The sequence below is a fragment of the Elephantulus edwardii genome, unplaced genomic scaffold, assembly GCF_000299155.1.
Source record: "Elephantulus edwardii isolate Elephantulus edwardi_28Jun2011 unplaced genomic scaffold, EleEdw1.0 scaffold00296, whole genome shotgun sequence".
Lineage (NCBI taxonomy): Eukaryota > Metazoa > Chordata > Mammalia > Macroscelidea > Macroscelididae > Elephantulus > Elephantulus edwardii.
In genome coordinates, this window is record NW_006400046.1 from 325,071 (window position 1) to 340,376 (window position 15,306).

At 56.0% G+C, this 15,306-nt stretch overlaps 1 protein-coding gene across 1 annotated transcript in view; it reads right to left on the bottom strand.

Annotated features, from left to right (window-relative positions):
• TECR (trans-2,3-enoyl-CoA reductase) overlaps positions 1-11,556 on the bottom strand; it is a 12,953-nt gene extending 1,397 nt beyond the window's left edge. Inside the window, exons 1-8 of the mRNA XM_006900810.1 lie at positions 11,473-11,556; positions 10,203-10,357; positions 9,659-9,712; positions 3,216-3,307; positions 1,196-1,437; positions 564-615; positions 183-227; positions 6-103 (exon numbers count right to left, since the gene is read on the bottom strand). Coding sequence (XP_006900872.1) covers positions 6-103; positions 183-227; positions 564-615; positions 1,196-1,437; positions 3,216-3,307; positions 9,659-9,712; positions 10,203-10,357; positions 11,473-11,556 — 822 coding nt within the window. The remainder of the gene's footprint in view (positions 1-5; positions 104-182; positions 228-563; positions 616-1,195; positions 1,438-3,215; positions 3,308-9,658; positions 9,713-10,202; positions 10,358-11,472) is intronic.
• Positions 11,557-15,306: the final 3,750 nt, after the last annotated feature.

Here is a 15,306-nt window from a genome sequence, read left to right on the forward strand (position 1 = left end):
GTTACCCAGCTGATCTGGGCCCCAAGGTCTCGGAAGTACAGTGTGGCTGTGGTGCCCACGGGCAGCTTCTGCAGGACATCCTCATCCTTCAGGGACTTGCCCTCTGCGGAGAAATACGTGGCTCGGGGTGGCCCATTCCTCACCTCCACCCTCCCAAGCCCTCACTGGGCAGCTGTACTTACTGGGGTCCAGGCGAAGGGACTGGCGGGCAGGATACCACTGTGGATCTGTGGGGAACAAAAGTCGGTCACCACCATGCCAGCGTGGCCGTAACCAGGCCTCCCCAACAGCCCTGTGCCCACCCTACCATGACTTTAAGATGTCTGTCTGTCCCCCCACCTTCAAGGATCCTGGGATTCACAGGCCCTTAGCTCCACTGCCCCAACAGTTCTAGGGAAGGCTTCAGGCCTGTGTGGTCCCCAGATGTCCACAGGGAGCAGGAAGCAGGATCTTGTCCATCTAGAAGCCTAGCAAAGGCGTTCTTACTGATGGCGGGGGGAGGGGGGGCTCAGGGGCAGCTCCACAGGCCCCCGGGAGAGGTCAGCCCTGAGGCCCCAACTTACGACTCTTGGTGAAAAGGTTTTTGATCTCGGCGATAGTGGCATGGGGTTCCACCTGGGGGAGCAGAGGCCGCAGGGCAGTCAGCAGGGGAGGCCCACATGGTCCCTTGTCCACATGGTCAGCGCCTGGGCCAAGACCAAGGCAGAGCAGCAACTCCTTCCCCATGACCAGAGCAGCGAGGGCCCTGGCACAGGACGAGTGTGGCTGCGGAGCCTGGGGCTCCAGTCTTACCCTGGTGGGGACACTCCCAGCCCAGCGCGAGACTGAGCAGTTTGAGGAAGCTGGGCCCTTGACCTCCCTTCTGTCCTCCCTGCTCCACCAACGCCCTAAGGGAAGCCTTGGCCCGGGCCAGGCAGCCCCGGGAGAGTCCAAGCCCCTTCCTCAGACCTGGCCTTGGCAATCCGACCAGGCCCAGAGCACTGCAGGGCCCACTGTGGCTGCTTGCCGCCACTGGCCGCTCGGACAGCAGAGGGCTGCTGCTACCAGGAGCGGCCTGCTGTCTGGGCAGCACCTCATGCTCCCTCCACGGGGGTGGGGGCACTGAGGGGCCTGGATGACACTCCGGGAATCCCTCGGACCAGCCAAAACCACTGGAAGGAGCTGGGCTGGGGCAGTTCCCTGCTCCCAGTCTTACCTTGTCCAGGAAGCAGAGTTTCTCCCTGGTCTTCGCATCCAGAATCTCCACCTCAAAGAAGAGAACAGCCTTTTTAGGTTTCTTGGTCACCTTGGGGGGTGCCGGCCGGGGGAAAGGGTCAAGGCCCAGGACAAGGCCTGGGGTGGCCTCTCGGGCCACTAGGTTCAAGCTCATGTCCATGCCACCCTCAGCACCAGCCACCGGCTCTGCCAACTCCACACCCACCGCGGCCAGTGGCCTTGCTGCCAGGCGTCAGCCCCCAACACAGACCTCCCCTCTGGAAGCTGCTCTGGGCCGGCCGGCCGATCAAATTCTGCCGCGGCACTGGAAGGGAGCCCGTGCCACCCTGTGCGGCCGGCTTCTCTGCCAGATGTAACCCGAGTGGCACCACAGCCATGCCCAGCTAAATATAAAACCAGCCCAGACCAAGCCCCAGGGGGCTGTGCTACAGACTTCTTCTGGGGGGTTGTATGGGGGCTGGGCCACCCAGAGAGAGAAGCTTCCCAGTAGGGATGGCCTCCCAACAGACCAGAGGCCTAGGGAATCCCCAGCCAGGCACCGAAGGGCCACTCAGGGCAAGGAAGATGGGGTAAGGCCAGAGGAGGCGTTCACTGGGCCGGGAGAAACCCCAGCTATTTTGAGAATCTGAGAGATAGATCATCCGTTTCCCCTCCTGAGCTTTAAGAGCCACTCTGGATTATTTCCCTTGTGCATTTGTGTTCCCAGGGAGGTGACAGATTCCAGGGTTATTGGTGCAGAGCACTCTAGCTAAGCATGAAATGGGTCAAGACACTGGGGGGAGCTTGAGGCAACTGCCCCCAGCAAGGGTATCGAGGTCTCCAGAGGCTTCAGGTCCTGCACTGTGACCAGCCAGCTCAGCACAAGAAGCCACTCCATGCCTCATTCCCCAAGGCCACCCGGGTCCAGTTCAGGGCCACCTCCAGGGGCTGTTTTACTAGCATGTGAGCCCACTGCACCCATCTCCAGGGTGGAACTTTGCAGAAGCCCAATTCCCAGGCCACAGCTCCCGCTGACCTCGCAGGCCAAGGGACCTAGGGGCATGTGGCCCACTTGTCCCAAAGGCACCAGACACAAGCAGTTAAAGGGTCTGAGCTGCTGGAGATGACACTTATACAGACCCCTAGTGGCCGCGTGTCCACCGGGTCCCTGTCAGATGGCACACAGGCAGGCCTGGAATGCTCTCGCATCAGCCACTACCCAACATTATCCCATGCACAGAGTCCCCTGGGGAGGCAGCGTGGGGACTGCTGCACGCAAGGGCATACACACACACACACACACAAAAAAAAAAAAAAAGACTGAGGACAGACAGAGCCAAGCAGACCTCACTGGTGGTGTCCGTTCAGTGAGAAGACCTGTTGGGACGCACTCTAGAGCTAGAGGCATCACGGCATCACCGCAACCCCCCCACAAGGTGGGGAGCACGGGCCCTGTCAGATCTGTCCCCCCGCATGCCACCAAGTCCCTGCCAGGGTGTGTGACCTGTCTGCCTGTCTGACCTGTCTGTCAGCAGCCCTAAAGCCAGCAAGTTAAGCACACAGAACAAGCCCCACCACCCAAGAAGCCCTTGCTCGAGACCACCACCTACCATCCCCCACTGGGGAGCCTGGGGCTCTGTCCAGCCAAGGGCCTTGGTGCTCAGTCCCTCTCAGCCACAGGGACAAACAAGGGCTGGGCAGAGAGCTGGCACATGGAGGTGAGAATCAGGGTCCCCTATGGGGACCTATGGGTGAGGGTAAGGGTACAACGGATAAGCCAGGAGGGGCTGGGACAATGAATGGGGCCCTGGGCAGGCAATGGACACTCGGCGCTGCAGGTCTATTAATAGGCCCTAGGCCCAGGTGGGCCGTACCCACATTCCCTCGGAGTCCATGCGGCCCACAGGCCGGCAGCACCAGCCTCCGCTGGGAGAGCAGCCTCGAGTTCCTGCTGAACCACTCAACAGCTTAAAATACAACTGCCCTGCCACCAGCTGCCAGGGGGAGGGCTGAAACCCTACCCTCTCCCCCGGCCCGACACAGGCCCCGGGCCCTGGAGGAGCGCAGCCACCACCGTCGAGGGGCAGCTGCTGGGAAGGGAAGCAGGAGGGCACTGCAGTGAGGGGTCGGGATGAGTCCGTGGCAGCACCCAGCCCTGTCTGAGGAGGAGTCACCTTTGGCTGAGAGGTAAGGCCGGCCAGCACCCAGGGACCCCAGCCTCCTCGTCCCGTCTGCTTCTTTGCTGCCTCTGCAGCCCAGGGCCTGTCACACTCTTCTCCCTTCTCCCAAGGCCCTGGGGCACTCAGGCCTGCCCTGGGTTTCTGCAACTTCCTACATGTCTATGATCACTTCCAAATCAAATCAGAAGAAGAGGTCCTGGGCCGCGGGGCAGGGAACTGCAGAGGGCCCCCCTCTTGCCCACCCTGAGGTGGAGGACCTCATGTGTGCTGCAGCCCGTCCCACTTGAAGAGGGCCAGTGTGGGGCAGGGGGAGCAGCAGGTTCAGACCCCATTCCTAGAAAGGAAGGAAGAGGGGAGAAAGGGGCAGGTGCTGTGGCTCCGATGGCCAGAGCCGGGGGCTGAGTGCTCTCGATAGAGGGGCTTGGTGAGGCAGGGGAATCTGCCTGCGGTCCAGGCACTGCCACAAGCAGGGGGTGTGGCCCGGCAGGCACAGAGGGGCACAATGGACAGACAGGACAAGGACACCCTGGACAGGGGCGCAGGCGGGTGGCTTGTGATGATAGTTCCACTAGCCGAGAAGGAATTCTCACCCCAAGGCCAGAGATTCCAGGGCCCGGCCAACAGCAACTCGTGGTAGCACAAGGTCAGGGCACAGCCCTTATGAGGCAGGGAGTGGGGGTGCGTATCGCTCACCCTACAGGAAGGGTTTAGGGCCAGGCTGTGGCCCCCCCCACCTACAGACAGGCACCTACACCCACAGCAGATGTACTGAGGGACAAGCCGTCCAGGGAAAAGCTCCCGAGATGGCCAATGGATGTGCCCTCTGCCTAGAATTAGAATGCTCTCCAGAAACCCACCTGGCTCCCCTCACCTCCTCCGCTTTTAGAAGTCCCACAGGGAGGTCTTTCTAACTCAAAAAGCAACTGCATCCCCTTTAGAGTGTCTGCTCCGGAGGAGGGCAGGGGTCTGAGCTCTCTTGGTGCCAGAATAAAGCTGGTTGTGGAGCTGTGCCCCGATCCCAGGGACGAGAGCCCAGGCTCCAGCTCTGCCCTCACCACGCCAAGGGCCCTGCTCACCTCATCCACCCACACGTCAGCCCCCAGAAGCCTCCCCCTGCCCAACCTGTGTGGCCTGGGATGGGCCTCTGCCACCCAGCCTGGCCCAACACGCACTCATGCCAGACCGACCCTCTTACCCTGGCATCCAGCTAGCCCTCATATTGGCCAACCAGGCTCCAGGGGCTGTTTCCCCAGAAACTGGACCTCCCACACTGGCAACCCCTACTCCTGGAGGGGTTCCATACTGATGGCCTAACACAGCGGAGGTTCCAAGGCAGCACCCCAAATCCCACGGCTGTCTTAGAGGAGGGTGAGGGTATCAAGGCCAACGGGAGGGCCCACCTTGTGAGCTGCACCCACACTCCCAATCCTCTGAGGTCAAAAGTCTTACCTACTTCCTGGCTTTGTGGCCCCAGACAAGTTACCCAGCCGCTCTGGGCCTACCAAGCTCTCATCTGAGGGGTGACGGCATTACAGGAAGGCCTACAGGGGTGGACTGAGGTGTGTCGGAGATGGTGAGGACGGCACAGGACAGGGCAGCGTTCAGATCCACTGTCCACAGGGTCACTGTGCGTCTGCGTCAGCACACCAGCACCTACTGACTCCTCTCCCTGGTAGCACGGTCTGTAGAGCTAAGATAACGCATCACCCTGGCAGGCCTGGTTCTCAGTGGACTGGCAGTTATCAATGAGTGACCGACCCCTCAGTTATGTAATGATCTACACGGCAGGGACACCACGACGTGGTTAACCCTCATTCTGTGAGCTGAGGTGGGCATCCTCTATTTTTACATACGCCCATGTCAGCATAATGTGGTCGAGTATCTTCACAGAATAACAGTTAAACACAACTACTAGACGAATACTAGCCGAACAGCAAGGTGATCAAAGGCAAGGGGGGCTGGGCACCCCCACCTTCCGCTAACTCCTGACTGGACCCAGGAAGAGGAACCCATCTGCAGTGCAGTCACAGAGCTGGTGGAAGGAGGCCCACACAGGCGGGCCCACTGGGGGCATCTTGGGCTCTGCTGGCCTGCAGACGTGGGAGTGGACGGTTCAACCACCTCAATTGAAGAGTGGCCAATCAGCCAAGGGGAGGAAGACCCTCAATGAGATGGGTCGACGGTGGTGTCTGCGGCAATGGATTCAAGACGGGGCAGTTTTCAGATCTACACAAGGTCGCTATGAGTTGTACTCAACAAGGGCCTTAACAACAGGACCCACCAGTGGCTTGAGGCAGTGATGCTCTGCACGGCCCCCCTGTGACTACAGCCTCCACCCACAGCTGGACAGGCACCCCCAGCTGCCTGGCTCCCAGGGAAGACCCCATCTCAAGAGGCAGTAGAGGAAAGAACTGGGGTGCAGGGAGGGAGAGGGAGAAGGAACAGCACTAACCCCAGTCCGCCAAGGCCGGTGCCATAGCACTGTTCCTGACCACAGGTCACAAAACCAAGGCCTGCTTTCACGTGGCCTACCTTTTGGTCTGTGTGTTAGTTAGAGGACAGGAGAAGGGGAAAACAATAGTGGTTCTAATGTTGTCATTGTTGTGGAAGAAATACAGAGAATGAGGAGCTTGAAACAAAGTGGTCAGACGAGTTCCCTGAGAAGGAGACATCTAAAAAAGACTGGAAGGAACAAGCCATGTGCACATCAGGACAGCATTTCAGGCAAAGCAAGAGCCAGTGCAAAGGCCCTGAGGCTGCTCTGTGCCTGGTGTGTTAAGAGGAACATGAGGAGACTTGTGAGACAGAGGGTAGAGGGGCAGGAGGGGACAGAGCAGGCTGTGCAGGGCTCCTGGGCCATAGGAGCCACAGCGGGGAAAGAATGAGGGGAGGTCTCAGCAAAGGAGGGTGTCAGCAGCAGGAGGGCGAGTCTAGCAGGCAAGGCCAAGGTGATTTTGAGCTGAGTCTGCAACTCCTGCTTGACACCTGTTGGGACAGCTGGGCAGGCACTGCCCATAGGACCGGCCACTGGCAGCCAGGAGGAGGGCACTGCTCCAACCTCAGTTTCCCCATCCTGACAGTGTGGGCGGCCTGATTCTCCCTGAGCCTTGCTGCAGAGCCCGCGACATGAGGCCCAGCAGCCTCTGAGCCCAAGTTGAGGAGCACACGCAGGCTGGAGAAGCCAGCCTGGCTCTCAGACCGCTCTCACCCTGCTTATGCACTGAGAGTTTATATGCCTTGATGTGACCTGCCTGTGGCAAACACCACCAACAGCGGGCGAGAACTGAGGCAGACAATCACTGAATGCTTCCTGCTCAAGACAGAACTTTATGCACAATATGCCCCCCATCCCGTAGCCACAGAGGGTACAGAAGTGACAAGCCCAGGTCACAGGTGAGGATGGGGTGATGTCTACAGCACAGGAGTGTGCCCTAGAAGTAAACACGAGTCTAGACAAGGCATGGCCCTCTCACAGCACACACAAGCCTCGGTCCAAACTCCAAGAGCCCCATGAAGCACAGACACCACGTGGCAGACCCAGCTCTCCAGGCTGGCTCGGACCCCAGCGACAGACTGAATGGCCCTCTGAAGGGGCCATCTGTGAGGGGCCGCCTGACGTGACCAGCAGAGGCCTGCACAAGGCTGCAGAGAAACTGGAGCACTGTGGCACGCATCATCCTCCCCGGGGCTATGGCAGAAGCCTCTGGAAGGTCCTAGAGACCTGGCTGTGGGGGCAACCACAGACCCCTGGCCAAACGCTGAGGTCCTGAGGCTGGAATACCATTTGTCATGCAGAGGTCTGGCCACACTCGCCTGGACTCCAGCTCAGCACTTTAGCTGCCTTCCCTTCCACTTTCCAGAAATATCCAGTCACTCTGCCAACGCCAGGGCAGCTGAAAAGACCTTGGGTTCAGCAGCCAGGCAGCCAGCACAGGCCACACCTGCTCAGCCAGAAATACCTCCTTCCCCACAGTGGCAGCTCCCACTCCGGCCTCGTTTCTTCCTGCAGCCCAGGGCAGTGGCACCAGCCACCCACCAGCTCCCCACCCCATCCTCGGGTGCCTGGCTGGGAGCGGGATCTCACCAGCCCAGGGAAGCAGGGAACATGCTGAACACCTACACCCAGGTCCTCGGCCATCTGTTCCCATCCCATCCCCAGTAGCCAGATGAGGGGTCTGGAGGCAGGGGAGTTGGTACCAGATGTACCTGGAACTGTGTTCCTGCTTGTGCACAGCACAGCCTCGACCCAGCCTGGGGGTGTGTTCAGATGGCTGTGTGCACCCCAGATGAGTGCTGGGAGCACAGAAAGCCCAAAATGAGCAGCAGAATCCAGAGGGGTCAGGGTCTTATGACCCAGCTCTTCACACCCCACGTCCCACATCTCACCGCCTGGCCCCCGCCCACAGGAGCCTCCAGGGGGCGCTGGTCCTCTCTGAACACTGAGGGCCCGTCTGCTTCACACAGGCATTAATAGTAAGGTCTACCAGGAGCTGCCAAAAACAGTGCTAAGACTTTAACACTGCACCAACTCACCTAATCCTCACCCCCGCCTGGAAGCAGACTGCGATGCCAACAAGCAGCTCAGGAAACCTGGGCTGGGGCAACCGTGGCACAAGGCACCAAGCCAGGAAGGACCTAAGCCAGTGCCGACCCAGTCGGCTTGGGCCCAAAGTCCTACTCACAACCACGGTGTAATACCGCCTCCGTGTGAAGAGAAAGCATGCACTGAAATGCACGCACGGGCACACACACACCCGCCAGGGCACAATCATTAGGAAGGCAGCACACACGCGCGCACACACACACTCGAAACACACACACACCCTGAGCACAATCATAAGGAAGGCAACACACACACACAAGGCACAATCATCAAGACAGCCCCAGCTCACCCTCCAACTGCACGCGTGCTTGCGCACACGTGCACACACACACACGGGACAATCAAGAAGGCAGCCCTAGCTCACCCTCCAACTGCATGTGTACACACACACACACACACACACACACAGGGACAATCATCAGGAAGGCAGCCCCAGCTCACCCTCCAACTCCAGGCAGCGCACCTACGACCTACTGGCTTCTGCAGACTCCTAGAGGGAGTGAACAAGGAGAATGGCTCGCCTCCAACCTCACGGGGTCAGACAATGCCAGGAGAAAGGCCTGTCACTCCTTCCGCCACTGAGGACCTGGCAGTGGCCCCATCGCTCCTAGCATGATCTCTGGATATGCGTTTGGAAATCCTGTGCCCTGCAGGCGGGGTAGTGACCCAGGAGGCTGTGCACAAGGTTACAGAGTGGCCTGCTGGTCTCCTGAGCCTTGGCCCCTCCTCTGGGGTCCAACACAGGAGAACTGGGTGCAATGGCCAGGGAGGAGGTTAATCGACGGGGTCCCCCACACACCACGCATAGTCACAGCCCTTCAGGGAGGGTCCCACGTGCCTGGCCTCCAGTCTCCACACCACACCTCAATACCCTGTAAAATGGCACTCACCCCATTTTACAGATGTGGAAGTGGAGGGTCTATAAGCACTAGTAAAAGGACACACAGAGATGAGGGGTGGGGCCCTTAGAACTGCATGCCCATGGCTGGAGCAGGGAAGCAGAGGGGTCAAGAGGTGGAGAACAGCTTAGATCAGTCCCCCTGCATCCTCATACAGGGTCTTGCTGGTGACCTTGTCTGGGCCTTCCCCTCAGCTCCGGGCAGGAAGGCACTGTCTGTCAGAGCTGAAGATGCAGCGACACCGGCCTGTGGACACAAGCTGACCAGAAAAGCAAGCGCCTCAAGCCAGCGACCCACCTGGATCAGCACTCCTGCGTCCTGGAGGCAGGTCAGTCCCACCTGCGGGCTCAGCGGGCACACACTAGTCAGGGTCCACAGGGCCGCCAGGCAGCGAGGCCTGGAGGACTGGCCCCGGCAGGAAATACCTCATCCACTGCCATGAATCTATCTCCTCTGTGGATGAGGAATCCAAACTCATGCATCGAATCGCTCCACAAATGCTGACTGCACACCTACCCTGAGGCAGCAATGCTAAGGTGGGCCTCCAGGCAGGAAGGAGGCGCAGAATTTCCTGGCCATGAGAAGATGACATTGGGGGCAGGGGGCAGAGACAGTAACAGTAACTACAGAACCTTTATAAGCAACGTGTGCAATAGATATAAGACAGAAAAGTGGGGCAAGTGAAGCCTGTGTGGTTTTACATAAAGTTGACTTAAAGCTAAGCCCTGAATGGGGAGAAGAGACTCATGTGGCTAGGTGAGCATTCCAGGCAGAAGACGCACCTGTGCAAAGGCCCTGGGGTAGCGTCACACTTGCTACGCTCAAGCACAATAAGGCTGGAGCAGAGGGAAGGAAACATGACATGAGGCAGGGGGATCACATAGGGCCATGAGATCTGAGGGGAGGGCCTTAGCATCTCCTCTGAATAAGACATGGAAAATTCTAAACAGAGGAGGCGTGCACACCATCTCGGGTGATTCCAGGATCCCTCTGGCCTAGAAACAAGGGCGAAGGAGCTCAGTAAGGGGTTAGGGCAATAATTCGGTCAACAATAACAACTTCCACCATGGCCTGACAAACCATGGCCGACAGGTCAACTCCAGTCCACCATCTATTTTTATATGGTCAGCAAGTTAAGAATGGACATTTGTAAAGGGGGGGGGGGGAAGATTATTATTTCATGATGTAAAAATTCTATTCCCACCCGCACGCTCACAGTATTCCTAGCGCACAGCCATGATCCCTGGCTGACACACTGTCAGTGACTGCGGTCCAGCTCTGACGACAGATGAGTCACATCTGCATGTGGCACTGTGCAGGGCGTACACCAAGCCCTGGCTGAGGTGATGATGGCAGCACATGGAGCGGGGAGACTCCAGGTGCACAAAGGGGGCAGGGTTTGCTGACTTCTGGGCACAAAGTGTGAGAGAAAGGGCAGCCAGCTTGGGGCCTGGTGACCAGAAGGCTGCAGCTGCCACTAACTGGGGTACAGAAAGAGCAGGTTTAGGGACAAAGTCAGGGCTCAGCTTTGGGCATACTAAGTATGTACTTAATGAAAATTACATGCTATGGATCAGAAAGCTGGACAGTGACTAGGAATGATAGAGATTTGATGCCTTTGAGCTGTGGCGCTGGAGAAGAGTCTTGCATATACCATGGACTGCTAAGAGAACAAATAGGTTCATCCTGGAGAGGATGAAGCCAGGCTGCTCCTTTGGAATCAAGGATTCTGAAGCTCTGTCTGACATACTTTGGACATGGCTTATTGTCTACAGCAGGGACTACTCAAACAATACACTATCTCAAATTCTCCATGTGTCCCCAATAATTCTGCTATCATCCATACTTGTCCCAGAACAGAGATGTGCTCCCCTGGCTCCACCTTCCTGAGGCCGGGGCTGGGCAGCTCCACCCACCAGGCTCCAGGGTCACTTTCTTGAAGATTCCTTGAGGGAGACAAGCTTCTCTTCCTAAGAAACCTGGTAGCCCCAGGCCCATGGTAACCTCAAGTTTCAATTATTTCCTGATGTTTAAGAAGTCCCAGTACCCCCAAGTCAGCAGACCTACTGTGAAGACAGATCCGGTGGGCCCCACACACCTCACAGAAAAGAGATTACAGAAGGCCCGAGAAGGCGGCGTGGACCCCTGCAGTCTGCTGGGCTTCTGAAACTGGCATGGGCTCTGCTTACATAACAGCTGAGTTCAGATAGGGACAGGGACAGGCCTGGTGCCAGCCTGACAGTCACCCAGGGGCTCAGAGAGTGCCTGTATCCCTCAGAGGGCCAGGAAGGCATGTGGCCTCGTGCTGACGAGGACAGGGGCCCCTCTTTTCCCAGAAAGCCCAAATAGTAACCCCAACCTACTTAGAATTACAAATGTAAGAAAGTGAGGGGTCAAGAACTTCAAATAAATCCCCCTCTGAGGGTTAAAGTTTTAGGTAAAAAACAGAAAGAGGGTTTCTTGTGCCATCAGAATAAAGTCCTTCCCAACAGGCCAACTGTCATTCATTGGCTGTGTGGACACCTGAGTTGAAGAGGAGTCCTGGGGCGCAAACCAGCCTGGCCTCCAGGTCTTGGTGCACCCGACATGGCACTACCTCGGCCTGGCTCACATCCCCTGCACCTAACACCTCATCCTTCAGGCTGCAGCAGGAAACAGGCAGAGGCTGCAGGCTGCTCATCCCAGGTCCTGATGTTATGACAGGAACAGAGGAAAAACTGAGCTGACAGATGACGGATCAGAGACCAGAATAAGGGGAGGCCCAGGCGGAACTCCTAGACTGGCAGAACAGGCCAGCATCTGTGTAACAGAAGTGGCTGGACCTGTGCAGACCCGGCAGCAGTGTCTCAGTGTAGCCCAAGGTCGGGGAGAGCAGGGCATGGCAGCCACCAGGTGGCTGATGGCCACTCTAGGTCACCTTCACCAACACGGAGCCATACTCACCTGCCCCCCAATCACACGGAGGCATTCCTTCATCTACTTACTCCCCCAGCAGCACCTACTGTGCACGAGAAGGGAGCTGGGTGATGCAGCCCACAGCAAGACGAGCTGTTAACATTCTCTAACAATGCAAATCCTGAGGGAGAAACCTCCTTCCACGCCACCTACAACCTTGGAAACCCAATGGAGCGTCAGCCTCAAGCTGGTTCCAACAATGAGGAAGACTCATGAGGGAGACTGTATCAGGCACAGTGCCAGGTGCTGTGACAGCACCCCGGGGTCCTCCCCCACAGAGCATGTCATCTGACTGGGCAGAAAGAGCACCAAATATCCAACAGAGGCACCAGCTGGCCTGGGCTGGGCACCCTGGAGGGGACAGGCCTCACTGAGTGACCCCTAGTCAGGATTCAGTCAACGAAGGAAGTGAGTGTGTATGTGGAGTCAGGGTAGAGCCCCGGGGGCAGCAGGCTGGTGAGGGTCTCAGGAGCCACAACATCAGGGAGGCTGTCTCATCTGTGCTGACCCTCCCCCTGGACCTGACAGGATGCCTTTTTTAGTGATGGGTCTTTCTTGATGACGTGATTCACACTGTCACGTCTAAGATGCAAAGAAAGTGACACTGTCGACGAATTCTTTCGTTTGATATGGGTCCACAATACCCCAGGAAGCAGTAGTCAAGAAAGTCAATGATATACTGAGCTGGGCAAAATCACAAGAAGAAAAACGCTAAGACGCTTCGAGCGACTAGAAAAGCGCCAGCAGCTGCTGCCTATGAGGGAAAGGAAGATGAAAGCGAGGGGTTGTCGGTAACCCAGCACTGTGGTAATATCACAAGATGGCTTTAAAAGAACTATATTCCTTCCCAAGTTAAAGAGGCTACATGTTCAAACTCGGGGTGCTAGCTCCAGGGGAAAGCTATCTGTTGGTTCACAGGTTAGAGGGAAGATCCTTGACTCCTTGGTCCACCCACAGGCCCAGCATTCCCTGGAGAGTTCGTTCCAGGAGGCTCCCAGCACAGGGACCTGGGTCTAAGGGAAAGAAAGGTGCACTTCTGGCACATTTCTGGCGGTACTGAGGCTCCCCTATTTCTGCTGCTTCTCTCTTTGTCTCTCAGATAAAATTGCTGCAGTCCACTCCCCAGAGAAATACCCCTTCCGTCTTAGCAGGGCTGGGACAGGAATAAGAGTATTATTTCATCCTAACAGAATCTTGCTGAAGATTGCTTGTAAGGATGGGCTCAAGTGTGCTGGAGATGAGGTGGCGCAAGATAGAGCAGGGTTCCGATCTGCTGTCATAGGATAGGTAAGAGACGCAGGTGACTCACAGCACAGTGTCATCCTAACCTTAACCCTCTTACAAATGGCTGGCTTATCAGATCATGAGGGGGACCATTACGTAAGTGCTGTATTACATCACTGCACAACAGCCAAACCACCAAGAATCATGGCCAGGAACACCACATATCTTTTGGAGGAAGCAAGTCAACCACTTTCAAGGGTACAAAGAGCAACAGTGTGGGTACGCTTCTGAGTGAGAAAGGTTGCTGGGACAGGCAAAGGGTGACCAGGAGGACATCCAGCATCCAGTTCCTGGGATGGCTCTGCACAGATGTCAGTTAAAAAGCAGCTTCTTAAAGTGCCGACTTGAGGCCCTCCCTCTCATAGAGAAGGGAAGAGTGCTTATTGACAAAAGGCAACTTACAATGTGATTTTTTTTAAATGTACTGGTTTGCTACAGTAACTTGTTTATGTTGTGTTTTCATGTACTTTTTTTTCACTTCTCCTTCCACCCACCAAATTCTGCGACCCTGTGATTTGCCCCCTCCCCACCCTCTCAGTTCACCTGCCCTCTCACCTTCCTTCTCTCCATATCCATACACATCTTCCTGGTTGTCCTTCTATTTTAACAATAACAATCGTATGCAGTATCCGTTCTTGTGTGCTTGAGTTAGTTCACTCAGCATAATGCCCTCTAACTCTCCCACGTTATTCAGCATTTTTCTTAATCCCTAAGTGCTGCATAGTATTCCACAATTTCCCAATCTAGTCGTTTGCTGACAGACATCTGGGCTGTTTCTATATTTTTGCTATTGTGAATAATGCTGCTATGAACATCGGCGTACAAATCTCCGTTGTAGCCTCAGTTCTGTTTTCCTTGGTGTATATTCTTAGCAGTGAGTGGAATACCTCAATCATACGGATTCTCTGTGTTCAGCTAGCTTTCTGAGGAAACACAAACTGCCATCCAGAATGGTTATACCTTTTTACAATCCCACTAACAGTGTATGCGAGTTTCCACCTCTCCACATCCTCTCCAAACATTTATTTCCCTTTTTAAACTTTGCCACTGCTACTGGGGTCACAGGCCTGCTCTTCAGCCTCTGGAAGAAGATTGGTATCACTACCTTGAATTGTTCTGCTAACTGCTCTCTGGAAATACTATAAAAAGTGTTGTGCAGTTCCAGTTGTTGCCAAATCTGTTCATCATCAACACTGTTGATCACCAGTTTTTTAAAAGGACTCCCACGCATAGTGCCACCTTGGAGTATTTTATATGAAAGTAATTAAAGTATTTTCATTAAAGAGGCAAAGTGTGATGTCAATCCATCTTGGATCCTGACACCGCTCCAGGGCGCTGATCGGCCAGGCCCAAAGCACCATGGTTACGGGCAGCTCCCAAGTCTCCGTGTGGGCAGGGAGAAGCTAAGCCTCTTTTCAGCTTTTGAGGGTGTAAAACTTTACAGGAGGAGACCACCCAATCTTGCTCCCAAGGAACAGCTGGAGGATTCAAACTGTCACCCTTATGATCAGCAGCCCTGATTGTGTGGTACATTATGTATACCCCCAACTAGCTCCTGCTGGTTCTCCGCAGCCTCTGTGTGTGTGCCTGGCCCCAAGCTGTGCACTGTCCAAGCATCTGCTTCTCTAGCACTCAGCAGAATGGTCACCTCCCCCACCCCTCAACCCCAGTGATAACACGGTGAGGCAGAGACATGACCCAATTACCACTGGTGGCCATGGTGTAAAATACCACCATCCCGGCCAAGTTCGTGTCCTAGAAGGCATATCTGAGAAGATAGCCCACGCACATCCCTGATCTCCACTGTACAGACAGGAATACTGACTCCGAGAGGTCAGCACACCTGCCCAGAGACAGTGCAGGTGGCAGGTGGTAAAGTGAGGGTGTGAGTGGCTCTGACTCTCACATGCTCCCAGGGAGGAGTATCAATCCCAAACACCACCCAACCCAAAGGGACCCGGCAGGTGGCCCTGGGCCAGCCCCTCTGCAGAGTGCACTCGATTTGTAGACTGAAGAAATTATTGCTGCGTGGGGGTTTTTCCCTCCATTCTTGCCTTTTCTTTTTTAAGATATAATTTTTTTTAACTGGCTTGCTTACAAAGTTTCTATACATTGTGTTTCACACTATGTTTTAACTGTAGCGTGGGTGACCGTTTACAGAGCAAATGCTTGCAGTGGAACCACACTCTTC